The sequence below is a fragment of the Tupaia chinensis genome, unplaced genomic scaffold (assembly GCF_000334495.1).
Source record: "Tupaia chinensis unplaced genomic scaffold, TupChi_1.0 Scaffold000104_1, whole genome shotgun sequence".
NCBI classification, from domain to species: Eukaryota; Metazoa; Chordata; class Mammalia; order Scandentia; family Tupaiidae; genus Tupaia; species Tupaia belangeri.
Genome location: NW_006159568.1, coordinates 2,993,296 through 3,018,640, shown reverse-complemented (window position 1 = coordinate 3,018,640; position 25,345 = coordinate 2,993,296). Strand labels below are relative to the sequence as shown.

At 48.7% G+C, this 25,345-nt stretch overlaps 1 protein-coding gene across 5 annotated transcripts in view; it reads right to left on the bottom strand.

Annotated features, from left to right (window-relative positions):
• The window catches only part of PAX5 (paired box 5), a 212,093-nt gene that overhangs the window by 74,803 nt on the left and 111,945 nt on the right, over nucleotides 1-25,345 (bottom strand). For all 5 annotated transcript variants that reach the window (XM_027770032.1, XM_014586019.2, XM_027770033.1 and 2 more), the window contains one exon: nucleotides 21,394-21,523. In XM_027770032.1, coding sequence (XP_027625833.1) covers nucleotides 21,394-21,523 — 130 coding nt within the window. The remainder of the gene's footprint in view (nucleotides 1-21,393; nucleotides 21,524-25,345) is intronic.

Below are 25,345 nucleotides of genomic sequence, written 5' to 3'. Positions count from 1 at the left end.
AGTGAAGTCGACTATGTGGGAGTCCAGCGACATAGCCATTACGCTAACTGCTGGTTCCCTGCCTCATTCACTCTTAATCGTGCTGTTCCCTCTGCCTGGAATGTTCTTCCCTGCCGTTCCCCCTAGCCTGGCTAAACCATACTCAGTTTAATGTCTTCAAGTGTCAGCTCCTGCATAAAGCCTTCCCCAGCCACCTCCCTACACAAACACTGGGAGGTGCAAGGAGCCTTCCTCCTGCTCGTGTGACATCAGCCACCTGCCTCTCTCATCGTAGTTCCACATTAAAAAGAGTGGGGGAAGTGAGAAAGCCCTCCTCCTGGGGTATGGTCACATCGCAGTCTCTCCTCCATTTCTCTCCCTCTTCAGGATTCTGGGCGCACTTGTATATGTGCCTGGTGTTTTTCAAGCTACCGGGTCCAGGATTCGAACTGCTCAGTCAGACATGTGAGATCCAGCTGCCTTAAACTCCACACCACTGGCTGGTCCTGTACTTCTACCCTTTAAAAACATTTATTGAGCACTTCTGGTTAGGCTAAGAACCTTGCTAAGAAATTTACAAGCACAATCTCATTTAATCCTCATAACAACTCTATGAAGTGCTATCCACATTTCTAGGTGAGAAAACTGAGAATCAGAAAATTCAGGTGGCCTTCCCAGGGCCAGCTGCTAAAGGAGAGGGTCTCAGGGCTACATAACCTCCACGCCCTCAATCCTAATGGTGACACTCTGCTACTCCAACCTAAGCGTTCCCTCGGATCAGCCTGCTGTGGCTAACCCTGGCCAAGCCATTCTTCAGTTTCTTCTGCAAAAGGAAGATCAAATCTCTCCCTGCTCCCCCTACCCCCCAGGACAGGAGAGTCTGAAAACTAGCAGAGGTTAAATCGCCTGGCGAACTGTGAGAAGGATGCACATACAACAGTGTTCTCATACTTCAAGGGTTCTGTTTCACAGAACAATTTCCTTGCTCACCTTAGAATCAAAGGTCTTCCATCTGCTCCTCTTTTTAGAGCGAGGGTGACCGAGGGCTCCCATTTCCCTCCAAACCAGGGTGTCCCTACAATTTCTAAAGTCACCATCTAGCTGTTCCCAGCCCCCCTCCCAAAACACAATTGTGACAGTCAAGCAAAGAAAGGCGAGAGGGGAGAAAAATCTATAAAGGCTCGGCAAAGCGGTGGCCGGTAGAATTCTCCAGCTCCTGACCACCAGTTAGTGACGTCAGGATTTATAACTGTATTAAATGGTGTGACAGGCAGCCTTGATATATCAGTTCCCCCTTCTTCCCAAATCACAGACAATAAAAGCTTTGGCAGTGAAAGTCATTCATCATCATAAAGACCTGAGACATCCCAGTCATCAATTTCACTCACATCCTTAATACACTGGAGAGAGTGCAGGAGTTGAGCACCTCAAAAAGGGAGGAGGAAAAAAACACGAAGGAAGATTGAACAGGAATAATTACAAAGGTCAAAGAAGGGATTCATCCAGGAGGGTGCCGTGGACAGAGCCAGTCCCCACTGGAGGAGTGCTCATGCCATGGAGGAACAGGGTGTGGATGGGCCCAGCCCTTAGACAGCCCAACAGGCCCCTTCTCGGGGCTGTCAAAGGGTAGGAGCAGCCCAAACCAGCTGGGATCAGAGGAGGCAGTGCGGGGGAGAATGAGACCACAGCCAGGCTCCATGGCCTTAGGTTGGGCACTGTGGAACTTCCACTCCATCAGCCTTATTAGCACGAAAGAAATTTTTAACCAACAATAAAACTGCAGATGTCAGGCCAGCTAGGTGGCATAGTGGTTCAGGTGACTGAATCCCACATGGCTGAGTGAGCAGTTCAAGTCCCAAACCTGGTAGCTTAGAAAATACCCGAGGTGCAAGTGTGTTCATGCCCAAAATGCTGAGAAAAGAATGGAGAAAAGGAGGTTATGGCATGGCCATCCCTCTGGGTGGTGATTTCTCACTTTCCCCCCTGTCTCTCTCCAGTGAGTGCACATGCCCTATGGCAAAAACTGAACAGAGAAAAAGGAAGAGAAAAAAAGAAAGAAAAAGAAAAAATAAAGACAGAAAGAGAGGAAAAGAAAAGACAGAGGAAGGAAGGAAGGAAAGAAGAAAGGGAAAGAAAGAAAAAGAAAAGCAGATATCTTTCCATAATCTGCTCCCTTATCGGCACAGATGGCTCCGTGTACCAGCCATGACCTGGTGCAGCTTTTGGACAGCACCTGCTAATCAGGTATCCAGGGCTGACATTACTGGTTGTGAAGGACGCCATAAGACTGCTGGTCCAGCGGCCCAGAGCTCTAAGAGCACCCTCTGCCACAACTGTCCCTCCCTGAGCCCTCTGCCCACCTTTCCCCCAAATCCAGCCACCTGGATCCTACTTGAAAGATAAGGATCCAAACAGCAGGAGACACTCCAAAGCTCAAGTTGATTAGGGGAATCTTCTACCCCACCCCACTCTCAGTGAGAGGCCAAGACACCCTTGCAGTCCTCATCTCCCAGGCCTCTGTCATCCTCAGCTAGGGTCTCTGCTGATCTGTCCAAGTGCCTAGACCAGGGTTCTCCATCCCTCACCACCTGGAGCACTGCTCAGCTCTCAAGTGGGCAGTGCAGTAAAGGGAGCAGGAACCCCACGGACCTGGGGACTCTACCTGACTCATTCCTGAAGAGAACAAGGCTAAAGTGGTATGTTCCTGCCCTGACACCAGGTCTACTCTTTCCAGACCAGGCAAGTAAGAAGAAGAAAAGCAATGGCAGGTCCCATCAATGGTAATGCAATGCTCCGCGATGCTGGAAGCCACATGGAAGATAAGGATTCCATTCCCAAGTCAACTTGTAGACACTGGGTGTAGAGTGCGTGGCTATGATCCTGGCTGGCTGGGAGGGGGTCATGGCTGAGACTCTGTTAAGGATGCTTTTTTCTCTGTCTCTGTCTCTCTAAGGAAAATAGTAGGTGGAGAAAAGCAGTGGTAATTGTTTTTATTTTGCCTCTTTTCCCCCCCTGAAAACCAAACAACAAGAAAAAGCTTTGGTTTACATGGCTGAGTGAGCAGTTCAAGTCCCAAACCTGGTAGCTTAGAAAATACCCGAGGTGCAAGTGTGTTCATGCCCAAAATGCTGAGAAAAGAATGGAGAAAAGGAGGTTATGGCATGGCCATCCCTCTGGGTGGTGATTTCTCACTTTCCCCCCTGTCTCTCTCCAGTGAGTGCACATGCCCTATGGCAAAAACTGAACAGAGAAAAAGGAAGAGAAAAAAAGAAAGAAAAAGAAAAAATAAAGACAGAAAGAGAGGAAAAGAAAAGACAGAGGAAGGAAGGAAGGAAAGAAGAAAGGGAAAGAAAGAAAAAGAAAAGCAGATATCTTTCCATAATCTGCTCCCTTATCGGCACAGATGGCTCCGTGTACCAGCCATGACCTGGTGCAGCTTTTGGACAGCACCTGCTAATCAGGTATCCAGGGCTGACATTACTGGTTGTGAAGGACGCCATAAGACTGCTGGTCCAGCGGCCCAGAGCTCTAAGAGCACCCTCTGCCACAACTGTCCCTCCCTGAGCCCTCTGCCCACCTTTCCCCCAAATCCAGCCACCTGGATCCTACTTGAAAGATAAGGATCCAAACAGCAGGAGACACTCCAAAGCTCAAGTTGATTAGGGGAATCTTCTACCCCACCCCACTCTCAGTGAGAGGCCAAGACACCCTTGCAGTCCTCATCTCCCAGGCCTCTGTCATCCTCAGCTAGGGTCTCTGCTGATCTGTCCAAGTGCCTAGACCAGGGTTCTCCATCCCTCACCACCTGGAGCACTGCTCAGCTCTCAAGTGGGCAGTGCAGTAAAGGGAGCAGGAACCCCACGGACCTGGGGACTCTACCTGACTCATTCCTGAAGAGAACAAGGCTAAAGTGGTATGTTCCTGCCCTGACACCAGGTCTACTCTTTCCAGACCAGGCAAGTAAGAAGAAGAAAAGCAATGGCAGGTCCCATCAATGGTAATGCAATGCTCCGCGATGCTGGAAGCCACATGGAAGATAAGGATTCCATTCCCAAGTCAACTTGTAGACACTGGGTGTAGAGTGCGTGGCTATGATCCTGGCTGGCTGGGAGGGGGTCATGGCTGAGACTCTGTTAAGGATGCTTTTTTCTCTGTCTCTGTCTCTCTAAGGAAAATAGTAGGTGGAGAAAAGCAGTGGTAATTGTTTTTATTTTGCCTCTTTTCCCCCCCTGAAAACCAAACAACAAGAAAAAGCTTTGGTTTAGGTGAGGAGTTGCTTTTTTTTTTGGAGAGGTTTTTGCTATAGGGTGCGTGCCCTTGCCAGCCAGACAGAGAAAGACATAGAGACAGAAAGCGAGAAATCACCCCCCAGAGGGGATGGTCACGCCGCAATCCATTCTCCTCCATTCTCCTCTCGGGATCTTGGGCACGCACACACACACGCCCAGCGTGAGTTTTTAGATACCGGGTCCGGGACGCAAACCGTGGTCGACTACGTGGGAGTCCAGCGACATAGCCATTACGCTAACTGCTGGTTCCCAGGTGAGGAGTTGCTTTTTACCATACTGGACAACAAGCAGCCCAGGGGTGGGGAGTGGGAGGTAACTGCAGGGCTGGGAGCTCTCGAGTGCTGGGGCATTGCAGGTGGCCTGTGCCAGATGAGAAGATGCCAGAATGTACACTCTATATGTTTTCTAATAAAGAAGGAGTAATAATACCTGCTATTGTCTGCTCATTCACTCGGCAAACCTTCTTTGAGGGCTTGCTGTGTGCTGAGGCCTGCCTAGGCTGTGTAAGGTCCATCCCAACAAACCTTCCCTAGGGCCCACTGAGGGCTAAGGCCTGCCCAGGCTACATAAGGTCTATCTGAGTGGGAGGCTGGCTTATGTGGGTGCCAGCTTTTAGAGAGCGAGTCAACCCAAAGCCCTTCAGCCAGAAACCACCTGAGATCAACAATTCTCATCAGACCCGGCTTCCATATGTGCCCCTAGATCCAGGCATCAGGCTTCTTTGTGCTCTGTTCTCCAGTTCAGGGGTTGCTGGCCGAGACCTCCTCTGCTCAGACTTCCGACCTGCCACCGACACACCTGGCGTGGGAGAGCAGTGTGGCCCAGTGGTCAAGCAGGTGGTCTGTGGAGTCCATTTGAGCCTTGGTTCCACACGGATGAGCTAAATGACCTTGAGCCAGTTTCTGTGCCTGGTTATTGTACCAGCAGTTACTGCACCAAAGAGTAACTCCCTCTTTGGGTCGTCACACAGATTAGAGCAGCTGGTGCTGCCCAGTGCTTAGAACGCTGGTGCAGGGTGGGAGGGTGCAAGCACTAGTTCCCTCCTGCTGGTAACTCTTGGCTTATTAGGCCCTAGGATGGGCCTGCCCCCCTGGCTGTACGGGATTAAGACCAGCTCTTACCTTAGACCCTACCCTACATACCAACCCCCATCTAGGCTTCTTGACACCCTCTCCCTGAGGTGGGCATGTTAACCCCATGCCTAACCTGGGTTAACAGAGGTGCACAAAAGGAACTAAGAGGCCTGGAAAAGCAAAGACCTCTCTGGACAGCATCGTCTTGGCAGGCAGTGGGTGCCCCTGAAGATTTATGCAGACAGCAGCTTTGCCAAACCCTTACAGACGATCTGACCAGTGGGAACAGAAGTTCTATGGCCTCACAGATAATGAAAATAAAAGCTAATAGAGATAAATTAGAGAGAGGTTTTTTTTTTTTTTTCCCCCTGGGCTGTGAACATTGGGGGAGAAAAAGGCAGCAGACCAATAGCAGCTAATGTATTGGGCAAGAAATAATAATTACGATAATATCTTGAATTCAAATGTGCCTTTATGCCCATAAAAATGTGTACGTGAGTGTGTGAATTATGTCAATAACCTTGACAATGACCTAGAAGGATGGAGGGCAGGGTGATTAGTAGTAACTGGTCACAGTAGACAGCTTGTTCATTACTTCGTTTATCATTCATCCATTTATCCCTCCATTCACCAAACACTTCCTGAGCACCTACTATATTCCACCCACACTGGGCTCTGCTGAAGGAGGCAGAGACGATTCCGAATCTCATTGTCTATGAAGATAGACTAGACACAAGTGTCATAAATCACAGCACAATGGATAACGGTGAGGGAACGTCATCTGTCAGGGTAACTGGGGAGGGCTTTCTGGAGGAGGTGGCAGATGGAGACTGCTCCCAGAAGACATGCACTGAAGGCACAAGGACAGAGACTGCTGCTGGGGATTCTTAAGCCCCTCAGGCATCGTGAGAGCCCTATGCAGGCAAAGCCCCGGGTCGGCTACATTCACCTCCCTGCCAAGAAGACCCGACCTGAGCACCGGGCACAGGGAGGAAGAGCACAGCTCCTTACAGCTTGGAGGACATTTTCACACACCTTTTCTCACATGCAAGGAGAGGACGAGGCAGGATTATAACTCCTACTAGACAGATGTGAAAACTGAGGCTCGGAGAAGGGAAGGGCCTTCTCAGGTTAGCAAGCATTATGGCAGAGCTGGGATGAAGATCCATGATGCTGACTGGAAGTCTGCCCTTCCTTTGGCAGCAGACTACCGGCTCTTCTGGGCAAATGGTGGCGGCATCCCAAGCAGAGGAGACAGTGGAAGCAAAGGCTCAGGGTCAGGGCCCGGCAGGGCTGCGTTGCAGGAGGGTAAATGGACAGGCTTGGATAAAAGGACCCACTGGACAGTTCCACAGACTAGACAGGTAGACAGCAGTGTATCAGTCAGCTGAGAAATGAAGATCGGAGAGGAAAAGTCCCGTTCTGGGAGGGCAACAGCTGACCTGGCGGGGAGGAAAGAGCACTGGGATGGGAGTCCAGGACGTGGGCTGCAGTGCTGTCTCGCTCTGGGGGAACTTGAGTTCTCAGTCCTCAGCACCCATATCTGTTCAATGGCGGCATTGAACTGGGTGCTCTCTAACAGTCCATCTGACACTGACATGCCAGCCTCTGAACCTGGGGTACTTGGGCAAGACACAACTTGTCACAACTTTGGACAGATGGAGGAGCCAGTGGGGACTACCCTGGGCTTGCAGGGATAGTGAGGAAAGGACAGGCAGAAACAGAACAAAAGAGGTGCCAACACCCCTGGATGATGGGTCGGCCCAGGGCCCTAGGGGATCCAGAATATTCCAGGGTAGTACCCAGAATAATGGCCCCCAAAGATGCTTCCATCCTAACCCCCAGAACCTGTGATATGCCTTACTTTACGGGGTGATTACAGGTAGACTATTGTGATGTGGAGGTGATCTGAGATTGCCGGGCGTACCCGACGTACTCACAAGAGTTCTTAAAAGAGGGAGGCAAGAGGCCCAGAGTCACGGAGGGAAGATGAGACAACAGACAGAGGTCAAAGAGGAGGGAAGATGCTACCCTGTGGCTTCGAACATGGATGGAGAAAGCAGCCACAAGCCAAGGCATGCTGGCAGCCTCTGGAGGCCGGGAAAGGCAGGGTCGCGGATCCTCCCCCCGGAAATGCAGCCCTGACAGCACTTCAGTTTCAGGACACCTGGCCTCTGGAACTGCAAGATAATAAATGTTTTAGCCACTGAGACTGTGGTAATTTGTTGCAGCAACAACTGGAGACTTTTCTAGGATGCCAGTGAACCATCCAGAACAGGGGGCGGCAGCCTGCTCCACGCTGGATGGAGCCCTCCCCTGCAGGCTCTCCCACCACGCCTGGCTGTGGAAGACCCCTCAGTCCAACTTTCTCACTCAGGCTGTTTTCAAAACAGCACTTACACAGACCAGGCAGGGCATTCAATGCTTTTCAAGAATCAATTCATTCAATCCACATAACAATGTTCTATTCCTATTTTATAGAAGAGAAGAATGGAGGCCCACCTGCACGCACACATATGCACAATTGAGAAACTGAGGTCACTCATTCATAAGTAGCAGAGCCAATATTCAAAGCTGGGCAGTCTTAGTCCAGACTCAGTACAAGAGACTATGCAGTCCGTTCAGCATCCACAGACCCCAGTGAGCACCGGCCTCACTGGTGAATAAGAGAGCTCTGCTTGGATACCCACGGTAACGTGGAGCTTACTAGCCCTAGAAGCAGGACGGCATAGGGAGGAGGAGAAAACCAGCTCTGCTACTGACTAGCTGTGTGAACTCGGGCGGGTTCTGTAACTGTGGGTTGGGACAAATATAGTACCTATGTTTCAAAGAGTAAAGGATTAAATGAACCAAAGCACATAACAAATGCTCAATAAACATTAGCTATCATTGTAATTATCTCCTGAGGCAGCCTCGTTGCCTTTACGAGAGCTCAAACTGTTAAGAAGTTCTTCTTTGTGCTAAACTAAAGCTTGCCTCCCTGTGGCTTCTCCTGATGCACTCCTAGCAGCATCCTCGCCCACCCCCACCACACACACACACACACACACACACACACACACACACACACAGAGCACATTCTTTGTGCTAAACTAAAGCTTGCCTCCCTGTGGCTTCTCCTGATGCACTCCTAGCACACACACACACACACACACACACACACACACACACACACAGAGCACATAGCCCTGAGCACATGGGAGGCAGCAGCGGGCGCCCAGTCGCTGTCTCTAAGCCCCAGGCTTCCCGTGGATGGCAAGGTTCCCTGCCCTCTCCCCTTCCGGGGTCTCTTCTCTGTCTATGAACCAGAGCCCAGAGGGAGTCACCCTTTGGCCTTGAGGATAGGCTGAGTCAGCTGTATTGCTAGAGAAGAGACCATGATGGTTCACCCAGATCATTAGGGCGGATGGGAGTTCTTTACCTACTGACAGGTTAGGGGATCCATAAAACATGAAGTCAATTTTCTTCTAAGTAAACAACAAAGGCAGACGGCGGCAAGGATAGCTCTCTGTAAGTCTGACTCAGATGGGAGGGTTCCAGGTTCTGTTCCAGAGGCTCCCTGAACATGCCAGGCACATGCATGCCCATAATCTAGGACTAGCTGAAGCTGGGGTGGACTGTGGCATCAAGATCCTCTGGGGGTGCTGTCTCTCTCCTTCTCTCTCTTTCTCTGTCTCTCTCTCTCTCTCATGGAAGAAATAAATAAAAACTTTTTAAATAAATAAAGTAAAAATTAAACAATGGTGTGCAGAGTGGGACCCCATGTGTAGTCAGTAAACTCTCCGTGCATAACATGATAACGTATTTTCTATGCATATGCCAAGCTATCTGATGACATCTGCAGAATGGGTTAAACGAGATGGTCCCAGGTCGCTTTGCAGACTTCTGCACGATTTGGATTTATTTTGCAATGAGCATTTTTTTGCTATGTAATTTCAAAAGAGTTCTTCTTTAAAGGGGAAATGGTGAGAGATTCAACCAAACTTCAGAGTGTTAGATATATTTAAGTGCTCTTAAGTAAACACCACCTCCTCCACACAACCTTCCCTGAACCCCATGGTCAGAGAAAAGTAGTTGCTCCCTCCTCCACCCCCTCAGAAGCTCTTGTTCTTCTTCCATGGTATTTATCTTTCCTTGTCTTTCCCGTCTTGTCTTGTTTTGCCTGGATGTGTATCCATGTTTGCCTTCCCCATCAGACTGTTGGGTTAGGGCAGGAACTGTGACCCTAACGACCCTGCCTGGGCTGAGGTCCAACATGAAGGAGTTCAGTTTTGATGGAGAGGTGAGTGAATGAGTGACGAATGGCAGGAGCTCTACAAATTGCCCTGGCATTACTGTCTGGCACCTTTTCTCCTCCAGACAATGACAAGGCAGTGGAGATCTCTGACCAAGAGAACAAGCTAATGAAATCGCTATTTTAGGAAGATGGATCACAGCAGGGTGGGCCAGAGAGCTGGAGGCCCAGAGACCTGCTCGAAGGCTATTTGGAAAGGTCGGCATCCAAGCTGCCTGCGAGGGTAAAAATCTATGAGTGCATTACCAGGAGGGCCATCCAGCTTTGTTTATTTTTATCCTCCAAAATACAAGGTCAGAAACAACTGGAGTACTTTCTGCTGAAATTATTTTTTTTAATTGACACTGCACTTTACACAAATATTAATTCATTTATTCAACAAATAGTTCTAGGGAACACCGTGCCAACCTGAAAGCAAATCATATTTTTCTTCAATGTGCATTTTAATTATGGAGAAGCTTGAATTTCATTTTGTCTTCAAAATGCTCAGACCTCTGGCATGTCTGAACCTCTGAGTATCCTTCCGAACACTAAGATTTCGAAAGCCTAGGTTTCTAGGAATCTAAGAGTCTATCGTTGCGAGTCTGTTTAATAATCTAAGATAGTCTATCTCGATGGCTCTGGAATGCAAATAACCTGTGTCTCTGGGGAACGTTCCAATCTAGGACACTGCAAGACACTGCCCCATTATGGCTGCTGTCTGGGCTGTGGGACCCAAAGCAGACCACTGCCACTGCGAAGGGCCCACAGCACTTAATTTAGGGACAGTGTGAGGTCACCACACTGGGACGAAATGCTGTGTTGCTGCACTTTCTGGAGAGCTTTGCACTCGGGGCTCTAGGGCCCAGCTGGAAAGCCTGTGGGGTTCTGGGAGTGGAGGGGTTTTCTGTTGGGCAAGAGTGAGAGAGTAAGAGACAGGAAGAATGGGGGTGGGGCTGGAACAGGGTTGAAAACTTAAATGCCCCTCCGTGCCAGCAGGCCAGGTCAGCAAGTGAAACTGGCAGGTGAGGTCGAGGGCAGACAAAAAACAACTGGCTCATATATAGGAGGCAACCACTTCTCAGCTTCCCCGAGAACGGCCACTCCAGGTTTTCAAGAAAAGTTAGACATTTTAATCATTAGGTTGAATCTCCTATGTTTTTAAAAGTATATTTATTTATTTATTTATTTATTTCATGAGACTGAGAATGAGAGAGACAAAGAGAAGCAACCCAGTAGGACTTCCTGTTTTCAGTCCACTGCCCACCTCCACGCCCGTCTCAGCCGGTCCTGATCACATGCTCAGGGATGTCGGAGCTCACAAGCCCAGGACCTCTCCCACATGGGTCCATTTACTTTATCACAAATCTCAATGTTTAAGGTACTTTTAAATTTAACTTTAAAAAAAACATTGCCAGAGGGTACATGGGCTCACTCGAGAGATACAGAGACATAGAGACACAGAGAGAGAGAAGGAAAGTGAGAATACCCGCTTCCCCTTGGGGAATGGTCATATCGCAATCCTTTCTCCTTCATCTCTACCTCCTCTCACGGTCTTGGGCTCGCATGCACATGTGTCCAGGGTGTTTTTCAAGCTGCGAGCCTGGGACTTGAACCACACAGTCAGCCAAGTCGATCTAGCCACCTTGACCACCAGGCCATGAGATACCACAAATTAAACTTTTTGATAGTTGATATATTGACATGGTTCAAAAAATTAAAAACGGAAATTATATCCAGTAAAATGTGCTCTTCCCGGACGCTCTGCCTAAGAAGTTCCTGAGTATCCTTCCAGGGTTTCCTTACCTTGCACAAATACAAATATGCACTCACATTGTCCCTCTTCCCTTTACACAAAAGTACATGCTGTGCACATTATTCTTTCCCCTGTGTTTTTTTTCCTTTTATTCCTGATAGACTATGTACATGCACACAGGGTGGGGGAGCACAGAGCGTGATCGTGCCTGATCCCCTTTCTCCAGTCCTCCAGCCTACCAGGACCCTGGGCACCCAACCACACTGCTGGCATATCTTCAGGTTGACTGGGCTGGGGACGCGAACTGCTGTCAGGAGGTGGCCTCTAGCTTTGTAGTCCTGTATGCTACTCCACAGAGGCTGGGCCTTTACCTTGGTGTGTGTTTGTTTTGCATGAGTAATGTATCTCAAAAATCCTTCCCTATCAGGACATGAAGCGCTTCCTCAACCTTTCCTGCAGAAATGCAGTGCTCCATTTAGGGATGAACTATTCTTAATTTAACAAGTCTCTCACTGATGGCTATTTGGGTTGTTCTCCCCCCCGATCCTCAAAATGTTAGGTCTAACCTTTTTTTTTTTTCTATTGAGAGGTTTTTGCTATAGGGCGCGTGCGCTAGCCAGAAAGACAGAGAGAGACAAAGAGGCATGAGTTCTTCAGTACCGTTTTTTTTTTCTTTTTAAATAATTACTTTTATTTAACTTTATTGATTTATTTTAATTTGACCAGAGAGAGACAGAACGAGAGATAGAGAGAGAGAAAGCGAGAAAGCAGCCGCCAGGTCTGGGAAATGAACCACAGTTGGCCATGTGGGACTGCACTGCCAGAGGAGTCTGCCTGGGATGTGGTGAAACCCCTGTCTCTTGGTCAGAGGTGACCAAGCCCTGATGCAGATCTGACCCTGAGCTCGGTGGAGAGTTAGTTTCCACTAACTCCAAGAGTTCCTGCAGTATGACTTATGGTCTGAGCCCCCTGGCAGCAGACAGAGAACAGAGAAATGGCTCCACTCTTTAGGCATATTATTCATTCATTTATACATTTAAGAGGCAATTTCTGAGACTGTATCTTCTTTTTCTTAAGTTTATTTATTTCTTTCTTCCATGAGCAAAAGACATAGAGAAAAGATAGCACCCCCAACAGGGTCTCAAGACCACTCTCCACCCCCAGTTTCAGCCAGCCTGGATCATGGGCAGACACATGCCTGGTATACTCAAGGTGTTCTCTGGACTTGAACCTGGAACCTTCCATAGAATCAGCCTTGCAGGCATCATGTTTTATGGCTGCGCTGCCTAGCTCCATAAGGCTGTATCTTCCCCCAAGAATACTTTTCCCTCAAAATCCTCCCAACGTTTCTCGCCATTTAGCTCTCAGATCAAGCACCTCTCTTTTACAGAAGCTGTCTCATCCTGTACATCCCCCCACAAGCTACTACCGCCCAGCCCCGACCTCCCCATTTTCTCTCCAGCAGTGTATCTTTCTCAGAGCACAGGCCATTATGAAATTACATGCACAATTATTCTGTGTTTACTGTATGCTGCCTGACTCTCCCAACAGCTAAGCCCAGTGAGGGCAGAGACCATGCACAGGGCATCATTGTTCTCCCAGCCTGGCACAGAGTGGAAGGCCCTCAGCCTGGCACATCCCCTTGCAGTCTGGCCTAAGGCTTGTGGGAGCAACTATTGACCCCATCCTCTCTTTCCGAAGCACAGCCAACTTTGCTAGCCCAGCATCTTCTCAGCCTTCCCGGGACAGCTCCACAGCTGGGCACTTAGCTACAGGGATATTGTGTGTACCGTAGCTTTTACTCTTTTTTTTTTTTTTTTTTTTTTTTTTTTAGAGAGAGAGAGAGATTTTTGCTATAGGGCAGTTGCACTTGCCAGAGAGACAGAAAGCAAGAAATCACCCCCCCGCCAGGGGTTATGGCCACGCCGCCATCTCTTCTCTTCCATTCTCCTCTGGGGATTTTGGGCACATATGCACACGCATTCCACGTGAGTTTCAAGCCAGTGGGTCAGAGACTCAAATCACAGTGGACTACATGGGAGTCTAGTGACTTAACCATTACGCCATCTGCTGGTCCCTTTTATTATCATTTTTTGCAGCACCTTTTGCCAGCCTGGGTAGATACACATGTCATTTCTCTTACTTTTCCTTCCATCATTCATTATGGTCTCACTCTGAGTGAAGAGGTATTTAGTTGTATCTGATGAGCCTAAAAAAGGCTCATAAAAAATAGGTCATAGTAGACACTTCCCAGGGAAGGATGAACAACTGGCCGTTCAGAGCTGCCTGGCATCTGGCCAGAGGGGAGCATGATGAGGAGGCAGACATTCCTGAGCCGGAAGCCTGCTCAGGAAAACCCCAAAGTCACTGAGCTGGACAGAGGGTCTTCCCACCATGCAGTTGCAGCCCCAGCCTCCCAGCCCTTGAGAAAGCCCGAGGTCTGGCACTGTGAGCTCATGGGCCGAAGGCAGTGCTGTGCACAGGTTTTGAGTGTTCCCCAGATTCCAAGACACACAGCAGATGCCACTGTTTATGATGATGGAGACTGAGACACCAAATATGTGGGCCATTTTGGTGTCGACCATGCCCAGCACCCTCACACTATAAACCGGATATCTCAACAGGGTCTCCAAGGCCTTCTGTGCATTTCTATGGCATCAGGGCCCTTCATATCCCCACGTAGAATTGTCCCTGGGCGAATCTCTCTGTGCCTTACATTCTCAGGGCAGAGATGAAGTCCTTGGTATAGGAGCCCAGGAACAGAGCAGCACGCCCATTTAGTGAGTGCACACCTGCTCGGGCTTCCCTGCTGGCATTCTCAGTAACATGCTGAAAGAAATGCCTTCCAGAAACTTGAGCTGGGATTTATTTTTTAATTTTGTCAATTGGGCCATACGACAGAAGCAGGCAGTAAAGGCCAGGGCCCAGGGCAAGCCCCAGTTTCAAGTCTAATTCTCTGGAGGTGGCCTGAAGCAGGCCACCTTCCCTGTTTGGACCTCGGCCTCCCCAGCTGTGAGTGGGGAGCTGGACACAGGATTCTCCCACCTTGCCTTCCCTGTGTGAGGTCAGGACGCCTGCTCTGGGGAGGGCCGGGGGAGGGCCGACAGGGTATCGCAACCTTCCAGATCTCCCACACCTGCCCACGTACACTCAGAAACCCCCTCGGCGGCCCTCAAACCCTCTCCTCCCAGCGGCTTTCAGCCTAGGGCGGCAGGTGGGGCCAAAATTGCCATCTCTATTTCACAGAGAAGAGCTGAGGCTCACAGAGGACCCATTTGTCCTGAGCTAGGATCAGCTAGGTCGCAAAGTCCCGCCTGGGCCCCATGCCTCTGACTCCCGCTCCAGTGCTCTTCCCTCCAGCCCTCAGCTATAGCTCAGACTAAGGCAGAAGAGGGTGGACTTCCCTGAGCTGCCAAGAACTGAGTACTGAGGAGCTAAACGCTGAACCTGAGAGATGCAGTGAGTCGGAGCTGGTAGCCCCAGGGACTCGGCAGCAGTCCTATCTGTGGGTGTCTCTTGCTAAAAGAGCGCTGTGCCTAGGGAGAGTCTCGGATCTCAGAGCCTGGTCACCTGCCAGGCCAGTGTTTCCAAACCTGTTTGACCAGAGTAGGCCTCTCTCTGTCTCCTCCTGACATGCCAACCTCTGGGGAAGGGGCCGCAGAATATAAACACCCCATTCCTTTGTTCTCCCAGACTAAAGGTCAGGTGGACCCAGCTGGGGGCAAGACTGCAGTGCAGGTAGGGAGGTGAGCAGAAGCCGGGAGCCTGCCACCGTACCCGCTGTCCTCTCTGACAGGTAGGCACAGTGGCTGCCCCATCAGCAGGCCTGTGGCCCAAGGACACACCTGCAGGTAATTAGTCCCAATCAGGATGGGCTCCAACTGCTGACGGTGCAGTAACAGGCTGGCCATGTCACCAGTTTGCAAATAGTGAGCAGCTTCTAAACCATGGCTGGTGGAGCCAGGATTTAACTTAATATTTAATGCAGCATATCAGCAATGGGGAGAAATTGATTCATTCTTTAATGAGAGCTTCCCTGGGCAGCTGGAGTGTTAGGGACCACTGGCCCCCAAATCTAGGCAGGTACAGCCCAGCAGAGCACCGGGGTGGGCTCCCAGTCCAACAGAGCATCTACTATGCTCTGGGCTTCTGGGGGAGGGGAGAAGGAGAGAGAGGAGCTGGAAGACTGACTCTCCCCTGCAGCGTTCAAACGGGCGTCAGCATAATCACAAACACGGGGAGTGGGGCAGGGAGACGTGGAAGGCCACCGAGAGGCTCCTGGAGGTATCCCTTCCAGGAATCTTCACGTTCTCCCTGGGGTCCGTAACTGCCTAATAAAGGGTGTTCTGAAGATTCCTTGGGGCTTTAGTGTGACCGAGGGGTGTTCTTGGCTCGTCATGGAACAGTCCTACAACAAAGAATTTTCCCTCATCCTCCACTATCCTCACTCATGTCCTGCCGAACATTCAGGTAGGTGAGAAATCTGTTTGTAATTATTTGAATCTAGAATGGAACTCCATTTACATATAAATGTGAACTTGTCATTTCCACGCTCTTAATATACACTGGATTTTCCAGGAATGCAACTACTGTGTAAATCGAGCAAAGCTTGCACTGTGTTACTTGGCACCATGCCAGGAGCCCCTCACCTGTCTGTAAGAACACACTCACAGTGCGTGTCAGGATGAGGCCCTGGTCCTCACTTCCGCAAGTCTATGCCCAAGGCTGGGGCACTCTCAGCGATTCTGTGCATGGGGAAAACCCTGCACGACTTCACCGTGTCTCACAGACATAGAGAGTCACACCTTCAGGTACTTGTTACTTCCTTATAAGTAATTCTGCTTGTTTCTTCTTTACCTCATAGCTAGAGCATTGTCTTGATTTTTTTTTAAATTATTTGTGAAGACAGACCACATTCCTCATTAACTTCATTTCAAGTGAGAAAAGGGGTACTGCAGATATTTCCTATCCCAAGAGAATGCTGGGTAGGACTAGGTGGAGAGCCCACCTCGATGCAGCCATAACATAGGACTGCAAAGTCTCATAAAGCAAGGAAAGAGCTCAGAGATCTTCTACTAAACTGTAGAGGGTACATACGAGCATCCGATACATACATGTGTCTGTGCACCTGCCTCGTACACTTTTTCCATACAAATGGCTCATACGGAACATATCATTCTATAACCATATTTTTCGCTTGAAAGTGTATCTTAGAGCCAGGTGATAGAGCAGCAGTAACAGATGGACCCACGGGGGAAAGGGCCTGGATTTGCAGCCTGGGACCTCCCTGAGCATGCCAGGCATGTGTGCACAAGCCCTTGAGGGAGCCAGTGACAGTGGGAGTGGGATCTTGGTGGGGGAATCTCGTGGGAGGTGACCCCCTCTTTCTCTCTCTTCCTCTCTCATGGCAGAAAGGGATGAATATCCTTTTTATAAAAAGTATGTCTTAGACATTTATTCATGTCATCACATATAGTTCTGCTTAGTTCTTTGTAACAGCCTCATAGTGTCTACTGGGTGAAAGAGCCCTGCTTTATTGCACTAGATCCTATTGATGGACATTGCGTTGTTTCTATTTGTTTGCCATTATAAATAATTCTGTAATTACCTCATATATAGAGATGTCATTGCGCATCTCTGAACATATCTACGGGATATTCTTAAAAGTTTACGTAAAAGTTCTGAGTCAAGAAGATAGGCATGTGCATTGAGATGTTTGATAGTTATTGACAAATTTCCCTCCCAAAGAGATTGAACCGGTATATATTCTTATGACAGTACATGAAAATATGTTTTCCCTAACCTCTCCAACAGTAAACCTTCATCTTTGATGAACTAATTTTGCCTTTCTAACTGTCTCATGATCATTTTAATTTGCAGTTTTAAAATCCTAAGTCAGCTGCACCTCTTTTCATATACTGGTGGGCATCTGCATTCCCCCAGTAAACCACCTCTTTGCATTCTTTGCTTTTTTTTTTACTATTTTTTTCTTATTCATTGCCAAAAACTATATATTGCAGAAATTAACTTTTTATCACCCATGTTCCACTTTTTTAAAAAAATTTTGCTCTTTGTCTTTTGGATATTTGAATTTATATTTTTATCAGTTATTTATATTATCTTTTTTTGTCTTTTTGTATTTGGAATATATTTTGAAAAGTCTTCTCTAACGTTATACACATTTTCCTTTCATTTTTATTCCTAATTTTATTATGGTTTCTTTTTTACATTGAAAGTTTTTAATCAACCTGGAATTGATTTTTTTTTTTTAAGATTTTTGCCACAGGGCACATGTGCTCAACAGAAAGAGACATAGAGTCAGAAAGGGAAATGAAAAGTCGCCCCCAAGGAGAGGGATGGTCATGCCACAATTCTGTCATTTTTTTCTTAGGACTTTGGGCACATATACATGCACCTAATGTATTTTCCAAGCTGCTGAGTCCAAGATTCGAACTACAGAGTTAGCCAGGTGGGATCCAGTGCCTTAACCACCATGCCACCTGCTGGACCTGGAACTGATTTTTATATAAAGAATGAGTTAGGGGTCCAACAGGTTCAACTGTCCCAATACCGTTAACTGAATGATCTTTTCTTCACTAAGTTGAAATGTTGCCTTTGCGAATACCTGTGTATATTTGAATCTACTTCTGAACTATCTATGCTGTTCCATTTATCTGTTCGTTGTAGTTTCTGTAGCAAAGAGTTTTCGTTATTGCAGTTTTATCACATGCTCCTAAATGTGCTGGGACTTTTATTGATTTCTCTGTTTTATCATTTTTCTAGTTATCCTTCAAGTGTCTAGTATTTAGCATCATTTTGACACATTCCCCCCAAAGTTTTTCGCTGGTATTCTGATTGGATTGTTTGAATGAATGGATTACTTAGGGAGGATTGACATCTTTATGATATTCAGTCTTTTTTAGAATAAACTACATCTAGAACAAACTACATCTCTCTATTTATTCTTTTATGTCCCTGAGAAGAATTTAAAAGTTAAGTTCAATCCTCTTTTCTTCTATTTTTAGCCATTGGCTACTTACAAGAAAGCTAATGATTGTGTTGCTCATTAGAATATTTCTAATATTTTTAAATTAAATATTCTGACTCTGGTCAGGGTATAGATATATATATACATATATATATATATTTTTTTCCCCCTGGTCTGTAACGTGACTTTAAAAAGGTTAAGTCAAAATGCAAACGGGTTTTTGGTCTAGTTTACCTGAAAACCCCATCCATTCTCCAACTTTCAGCCTAGGACACTAAAACCTTCAAATCCCAGGATACCTACCCAACTGGTTCATTGCACAAACCTTCTAGATCAGTGGTGTTCAACTCAAATTTCTTTCCAAATAGGCTTGAGAAATAAATGAGGGAGTGGCTGAGTGGGACCATGGGTGCTTGTGTTGAGGGGCTGTTACTACTGAACCCTAATTACCATGACCATGTGGGAATGTACCCCAGCATAGCTAGATTTTCTGATTTTTTTTTCAAAGGAAGCCAGAAATGCAGATTTTCATTGTTTAAATGTTGACCTAATTTTTTGAAAAGTCTTATGCAGGCCCAACGAAACATATGTGTGGGCTAGATTAGGCCTTTGGCCAGCCGGTCAGCAGTTTACACTTCTGCAGGCACAAGTGTCAGAAGGGTGATCACAGCCTCAACATCCACTGGAAGATTTTCCACCTAACAAGCTTGTGTGCAAAAAATGATGTACTGTCTTCTTGGGACTGCCCAAACCCAGCCTCCCATGAACCACAGTCCCAGTAACAAACCCTACCTCTGCAGAGCAGTCCCTTCCAGGATCTTATTTGATTATCATAAAGACCTAGAGAACCCAGGACCATTTTCTGGATGGGAAAACCAAAGCTCAGTGATGTGTCCAAGTGGCAGCGCTGGGTTCACCCCAGATTATCCGGGGCAGGGACCAGCAGTGCAGGCCTGGTGTTCACCTGCAGCTCCACTGCTCCATAGCTGGAATCTCAGGCAAGCTGCTTAACACCCCAAGCCTCAGTTTCTTCGTTTGTGAAATGGGCGTGACAATAATAGTTCTGCCTCCCAGGGGATCCTCTGAGGGCAACAAGAGTTCACCAAGCAGAGTGGAGTGCCTGATACTCAGTAAGTACTCAGTCCTGTTGGTTATTACACAGTTAGCTAGTCCAGCCTTTTCCCATTCAACGACTCCCACCTCCCCATGTCATTTGTAGCTTCCTGGAAAGAGTAAGGACCCAGGATCTAGGAGTCTACGGGTTTTTCCCCATACCTCCTGTATCGTGCACCTCCCTGCACCTCCCTGAGACTTGGTTTCTGCCTCTATAAAATGGGGTACCTTCAGAGGTCAAATCACAGATCTTGTGTCACCACGGAGAGGTTCCCACTGGACACCTGGGATGTCAGTACACGCTCTTTCTCTGGCCATAGCTCCCTGCCTCCCCACCACCCCCAGCCCCACTCCGTGCAGGCTCAGCTGCACTGCAGGCTCTTGGCCTGTCTCGAATGGGTAAGGGGGCAAGTCACTCTTGCCCCTTAACTGACCCCCCATGGCATCCCCAGGTCTGAGAATGGGGCCCCAGCTGCTTCTGCCCGAGGCCAGCTGCTTCTGAGCTGTCCGCCCAGGTCTCAGAGCTGGCCTCTCCCTCCGTCACTTGCTGCTGGCCCTGTGTTACTCTGGGACTGAGACCTTGTCTTATCCACCTCCACCCCAAAGCGCCAACCTGCGTCTAAGCCAGCATCCCCGATGCAGCCACAGCCCTTGGCTCTGTATCCTGTTACCAACCTATACAGCCATCTTGCCACCTCAGGCTGGACCCCAAGGCTGCAGCCCAAGTGCAGTCCGCCAGCCCGACATCTCCTTGCACGGTATCCGAGAGCCTCCTGCCTGCCAGGCCAGACAACCTCCCAGATCGGTGGCTGTCTGTCCCTCTGTTATCCCAGAGCTGCTAGAGTGAGGGTGACTGCTTGTCCCAGCCCTCTTCACCCAGTCTTTCTGCAGAAAGCCCCAGAGAGACCAGCCACCGCAAGAGGGCTCCACGAGGAGTAATAATAGCCACATCTACTGGGTACCTCGTAGCAGACCAGAGTCTAAAGGGTATGAAGGAGCCATTAATCCTCATGAAAGCCCTGCCGGGTGGTGATGGCACTGTTCCCATTTTATAGATCAAAAGACCACAGCCCAGACTTCTTCTATGACTTATCCAAGATTGCACAGCCAGAAAACGGCAAGAGCACCTGCAGGGCCCACACTGCTATTTGGGTTTTTGTGTTTTTTAATGACAGCATGTGTACATGAAGAGAGAGAGACAGGAAGAAAAGCACTCTCACCAAGGCCTCCTCACACCAAGATCCCCTCTTCCCTGCCCTCCAGCTCCCAGGACCCTAGGCACCCACACATTCACCCAGCGTGTTTCCAGCCAACCTGAGGATCTAAACCATAATCAGCTATGTGACTTCCTGCCTCACACGGCACTGGGTTGCCGCTGTGCCACGGCAGCTAGGCCCAGGGCCACACCTTAATCTTTACACTGACAGCCAATGAGGATGGCTCTGCGCCTTCCAGAAAGGCAGGTACTCAGCACACACTGACCTTCCAGCCTGAGCCTCCTGCCCTCCTGGACTGAGCCTCTGCAGGAAATCTGAACTGCCAACAACCTGCAAGGAGTCCCACTCCTTGGAGCTGGTGCCACCAAGGCTTCTTTTTCTCCTGAGAGGGATAAATCCCAGACCTTGAATACTCGGCCCCACTCACAGGGGAGCCTTCTGACGTGAGGCTTCCCTGTCCCCCAACTCCACCAGCCCGCAGGCTATTTGGCATTTGTTCTCCTCTGGCTTTGTCGGAACAATATACAGCCACGTCTCCTCACAGCCACAACCCCGGCCCCAGCAGTCTCCCACCTGACCCATTCCATGACCTTGTACCTCATTAAAACAAAAATGGCCAGTCATGTCCAAGAAGCCATTCGTCCCACCATGCACGCATCTTCTCTCTCTCTCTCCCTCCCCCACATCAGCCCCCATGTCCCTCACCTGTCACGATGGGGTAGGATTGCGGGCCAGGCACGCTGCTCCCAATGTCGGCGGGGGTGGGGCTGGCCAGGTTGGCCTTCATGTCATCCAGCCCCCCAGCCAGTGAGGCCATGGCTGAGTACTCGGTGGTCTGAAAGAGGAAAAAGAGATATCTCAGAAACGAGATAGCGAAGCACCCTAGTCAAATGCTACCACCACTTTCTGAGCTCAGCCATCAAGCTGGTCTCGTCCATGCCTGTGCCAAGGCCCTCGGGGGACTCATGAACCTCCCTCCATGTTGAAAGGGCAGATTCAACTTGACAGAATAAGACAACTGTCCAGAACTGACACTTGTCCCCAGGTGCAGAGGCAGGCGGGATTCAGTGCAGGGGCTCAGGAATTCAAACCTAGATCCCCTTGTGCCCTGGAGCTCCCCCTCGCCCAGTTCCATCAGCCAGAGACGACCACCACCTCTGCTGAGAAAGAGACTACAGTAAGCAAGACAGAAATAAATCTTGCCAAGAACATGGAACAAACAATTTCTGAGTTCCGTGCTCTTAAACTGCAGGAGTAGAATCACAGAAATAAGGGTTAAAAGGAAGCTGGAGGAGCCAGCCAGTTGGCACGGTGGTTGGGGTGCCTGAATTCCAGTTTGAGTTCTGGACCTGGTGGCTTGAAAAACACCAGGTGCATGTGCGTGCATGGCCAACATTTCTAGAAGAGAATAGGGGAGAAGAGGTTGTGGCATGGTCATCCCACTGGGACTGGGGGGGTGGGGTGATTTCCCATTTCTCTCCCCGCCCCAGTGAGCACATGTGCCCTATAGCAAATTAAATTTTTTTAAAAAAATAGATAAATAAATAAATAAATAAATCTAGGAAATCATTCGGTCAAACCCTTGTTTCATAGATGAGCAAACTGAGGCCTGAGGGAAGAAGGGCTCTGCTCATGGTGGGCAGGGCAGAATCCTGGTCCGGCAGTGGGTCACCATCGACTCTCGCCTCATCCGATACAGCAGACCCACCCAGCCACAGTTCGGAAGTGTGTCTGAATCCCAGGAGCACTAAACACCTGCATGCCACACCCTGTGGGGTGCGTATGTCTGCTTGACCAAGTCTACACCAACCACACACTCCTGGCCTGTGGATTGCACTCCTTTCTTTAAGCCATTGTATGAAGTCGGAGCTTGTGATGAGTCATCACCTTGCCATCGGAGCCATTGTTAGAACGGTCTCCAGAGAAGGCAGCGAAGATGACAACCTGGATCTTCCCATTCAAGGACAGACTAACATGAAGGGTCTTTGAAACAATCATAGGAAATGCCTATTATAAAAAAGCTATGCCTGGCTTTCACATTTTTAACACCAAAATATATTCTTATTTTAATTTCATTTTTTTCCATGAACTTATTGACATCCCCTCATAAGCATGAGAGAAATGTCTTTTCTTCCTGGGCCTACTTTTAGGTAAAGCGAAGATCTGTAAACACTTAAGCCAAAGAATTGGGTGGCGCATATGCCAAGCTTCGCATGGGGTGTTTCCCACAGGAAGCTGGCATTGCCGTGGAGGACACATCACTGTCTGTCCAGGGCTGTGCTTTCATCAACCCCCTGCAGGGCCAGGCAAGCAAGCAGTCTTCTGGAAGGAGTTCCGGGCACCCTGGGTGGGATGACAAGGACTAAGTCTCTAGGAAGGAAACCAAAGAAACCTTGGCGAGTGGCAGGCAAAATGGACTTGGGCTCAGACATATTCCTGGTGTTTTTCTCTGCAAATCAATCAGAGAGCAATTCCTGGGCAGCCTAAATGCCAACCAGGGATGGCAGAGGCAACAAGTCCAGGAGGTACATACAGCAGGCCGGGGCAATGGAGAGGACTCTCACTGAGGTCAGCTCATCAGAGTTCCCTGGGGCTCTTCCATTGTATTCCAGGAGAAGCCCAAAGCCAGCCCAAGGGTCTGTAGGGCAGGGGCTGGGCCTGGCAGACAGCAGGAATCACTACGAAGCTACAGTAATTAAGACAGTGTGGTATTGGCACCAGGATAGATAAATAGACCACTGGAACAGAATCGAGTCCAGAAACTGATCCGTGCACATATGGAACCTTGATATACGAGCGAGGCGACGTACAAATCAGCGGGAAAGGATGGACCCTTAATAAACAGTCAGCAGGAAAGGATGGACCCTTAATAAACAGTGTGGGGTAACTGGTTATCCATTCAGAAACAGGGGAAAAATGAAATTGGATCTTTGCACCAGACACAAAAATCAATCCCAGGTGGATTAGAGACCTAAATGTGGAAGCAAAGGCATCTAATGTGGTGAGCTCTAGGTCCGGCCCCAAACCCTTGGAATAAGGATTCGTGGAAGAGGGATGAGTGCCTTTTCCACCCTGGGATGCTCACAGGGTTCCCAGGAATTGTGAGGACATAATGGGTCCCAGTCGTCCCGCCGCTCTGCCTTGGTGCTTCCTCTTCCTGGAAGTCTTCCCTGCCTACAATTCCCCAAGAAGAATGAGTCCCACCTTCACTCTGCTGGCCCTGGCAAGTGGTATAACAACTATAATCTTTGCAGACATATCGGAAGCTCACACTTACCGAGCACTGGCTCTGTGCCAGCAACTTCACCTGTTCTATCCCATTTAGTCTTCAGTCACCCCACGTTATCCCCATTTCACAGATGAAGAAACTGAGACTTCCCTTACAGAGCAGAAGTAACTTGCCTAAGGTCACACGGCATCTAGCTGCCAGAACCAGGATTTGAACTTGGGTCCTTCTGACTCCAATAGCATCTCAAATATCCTAGTGATTTTCATACTGTGAGTCCTGACCCATTAAAGGGTAATGAACTCAATTTGCTGGTCCCAGTGATTTTTTTTTTTTTTCTTAATGAAATTAGAATGGAGTAGATCAAAAATTGGTCAGGTCTCACACACATAAAGGGTAGGTCCTGTTTTGTGAATCTGCTTCGCTTCTCAGTGGGTATGTGTACACTGAGTGGAAATGATACATCGATAGTTCTTGCTTAGGCCACAACCAGCACAGTTTGCAAAGCACTGTCTTCATTCCATGCAGCCAGGAGCGCTGGGTAAAGGTCATGGTCTTCTCAAGTTCAAGTCCTGCAGGATGGGACTTGGTCACAGCACTAGTTTCCTGGGAAGCCACTCCTTCAGTGCCTTACTGTGTGCAAAGATGAGAGGCCACGATGCCTCCAGGAAGTCTCTTCCCAGATGGTGACTTCTAGAGTCAGGGATCCTGAGAGTAGGTCCCCGTCCTCTTCCCTCTGTGTGCTCCTGAACGTCCCCAAGCAAGAGTTGAGCATACAGGGTACATTCATTCAACCTCTTTGTCCCCTGCTGTGTGCAAAATGGTATGTGGAGACCAGAGACGTTCTTTGACCATCATCCACAAACCCCAAGAGAAAAGACGCATGGCCTCAGAAATTCAATCAAAGAGCCACAAAAGCACAGAGCTGCTGATTTCCATGGTAGGGATGGGGCAGGGGGGACGGGATGGGGGGAATGGGCAGAGAAGGTTTCTTGGGGTAGGCTTTTCTTTTCTTTTTTTTTTTAAGAATTATTTTATTTAATCTTATTTATTTATTTATGTATTTATTTTAATTTGACCAGAGAGGGACAGAGAGAGAGAGAGAGATAGAAAGTGAGAAAGCAAGCCACCAGGTCCAAGGTTCGAACCCAAGTCAGCCATGTGGGAGTCTAGCACGTTTAACCACCACACCACCTGCTGGCCTGTGACTGAGCCATCCCTGAGCCCCAAGTCAGAGAACAGCTGAAGGAAGGCTAAAGACAAGATGGCAGGGGTGACCAGGAACAGGGCACGTGCAATGTGCTGAGGGAGCGAACAAGTAAAGGGTAAAGGCGGAAGGGGAGACAAGCTGGAACTTGACTGTGAGCGCTTGCAAATGACCAGATGGATGAACACACGAACGAGCGAGTCTTCAGAGAGCCCCACAGCATT